The sequence below is a fragment of the Perkinsus marinus genome, assembly GCF_000006405.1.
Source record: "Perkinsus marinus ATCC 50983 genomic scaffold scf_1104296959918, whole genome shotgun sequence".
Taxonomy (NCBI): Eukaryota; Perkinsozoa; order Perkinsida; family Perkinsidae; genus Perkinsus; species Perkinsus marinus.
The window spans coordinates 1-1,839 of record NW_003206256.1 but is presented as its reverse complement, the minus strand read 5'-3'; the positions used below and the strand labels follow the sequence as shown (position 1 = coordinate 1,839).

General features: G+C 53.7%; 1 protein-coding gene across 1 annotated transcript; it reads left to right on the top strand.

Annotated features, from left to right (window-relative positions):
* Positions 1–104: 104 nt before the first annotated feature.
* On the top strand, positions 105–1,267 carry Pmar_PMAR016212 (merozoite surface protein 2, putative; the record flags this gene model as incomplete). Its single annotated transcript, XM_002772923.1, has 2 exons — positions 105–112; positions 220–1,267. The coding sequence occupies 2 exons, from the start codon at positions 105–107 to the stop codon at positions 1,265–1,267; spliced, it is 1,056 nt and encodes a 351-aa protein (XP_002772969.1).
* Between the last annotated feature and the right edge of the window lie 572 nt (positions 1,268–1,839).

Here is a 1,839-nt window from a genome sequence, read left to right as displayed (position 1 = left end):
CTCTGCTGCAGTCACGGATGAGGTCACTGAGGCCGCTACAAGCGAAGAAGGTACGACAGCAGCTCCCGGAGCGACGAGTACGACTGGTTCTGAAGCTACTGTCGATGCCACAGTAGCGGCCAGTACAGCTGCGGTGACCGATGAGGTGGCTGTCACTACTGCACCTCCTGTGACTGGCGAAGTGACCATCAGCACGGCAGCTGGGGAAGCTCCCGGTAGAGACAAGGATGACTCTGATGCTACCACCAAGGTCGCTACGGAGGCTGCAACTGTCACGACTACGATCGGTGCTCCTGTTGAGCCTACTACTACTATAACGTCCCCTTTCCCGGTCAGCACAGCTGCTGTGACCGATGAGGTGGCTGTCACTACTGCACCTCCTGTGACTGGCGAGGTCACCATCACCACGGCAGCTGGGGAGGCTCCCGGTAGAGACAAGGATGACTCTGATGCTACCACCCAGGTCGCTACGGAGGTTGCGACTGTCACGACTACGATCGGTGCTCCTGTTGAGCCTACTACTACTACTATAACGTCCCCTTTCCCGGTCAGCACAGCTGCTGTGACCGATGAGGTGGCTGTCACTACTGCAGCTCCTGTGACTGGCGAAGTGACCATCAGCACGGCAGCTGGGGAGGCTCCCGGTAGAGACAAGGATGACTCTGATGCTACCACCCAGGTCGCTACGGAGGTTGCGACTGTCACGACTACGATCGGTGCTCCTGTTGAGCCTACTACTACTATAACGTCCTCTTTCCCGGTCAGTACAGCTGCTGTGACCGATGAGGTGGCTGTCACTACTGCACCTCCTGTGACTAGCGAAGTGACCATCAGCACGGCAGCTGGGGAAGCTCCCGGTAGAGACAAGGATGACTCTGATGCTACCACCCCGGTCGCTACTGAGACTGCGACTGCCACTACGATCGATGCTCCTGTTGAGCCTACTACTACTATCACGACCCCTCAACCGGCCAGCACAGCTGCTGTGACCGATGAGGTTGTTGCTACTACTGCAGCCCCTGTGACTGACGAGGTCACCATCACGACGGCAGCCGGGGAAGCTCCCAGTAGAGACAAGGATGATTCTGATGCCACCAACCCGGTCGCTACTGAGACTGCGGCTGTCACTACTACGATCGATGCTCCTGTTGAGCCTACTACTCCCACGTCCCCTCTACCGGTCAGCACAGCTGCTGTGACCGATGAGGTTGTTGCTACTACTGTGGAGACAACCGATTCCGAGACTACTCTCAGTCCGATTGTGTAGCCGATCTAGGTTAATGAAGCTTTGTAATGCCCGGTGAGCGCATTTGATACAATCCGGGCCACTGCATGATGTCTTGATAATGTGTATAAGTGTTCATCTGTCCAAGTTGTGTTGGAGACGTTGCGTCGTAACATCACGAAGGCATCGACGTTATACCCCAATACGAAACCTATTGACAGTGCATCAGAGATATCTGAGTGGTTCCGAGATTGATGAGCGAGGGCGGGCAAGCCGCACCACAATGATTCTCTTACCAACTAGCATGAGCCCATGTTGGTTCTCCAGTGTCTGAATTCCGATTGCTGATATGCTGACAATTCTGTTGATTGTGAGTTCAAATGCAAAGGTTAGATATCCTAGAATCTCTGATGTATCCTTGACAGCTCAATGTGTTCTTATCAAGCTTCACATGTGTGACATCGACCAAAATCAGGGTAGGTGCAATCGGAGGGCAAGCTTGTTACTCGCGTAGCTGGATTATAGGGATAAATCCAACTGTGGTGCTGTGTAGATGGTCAGCCGCCCAGCCAATAAGGTTTATTCAGCTGAGTAATTATTCTGAGATTATGCCT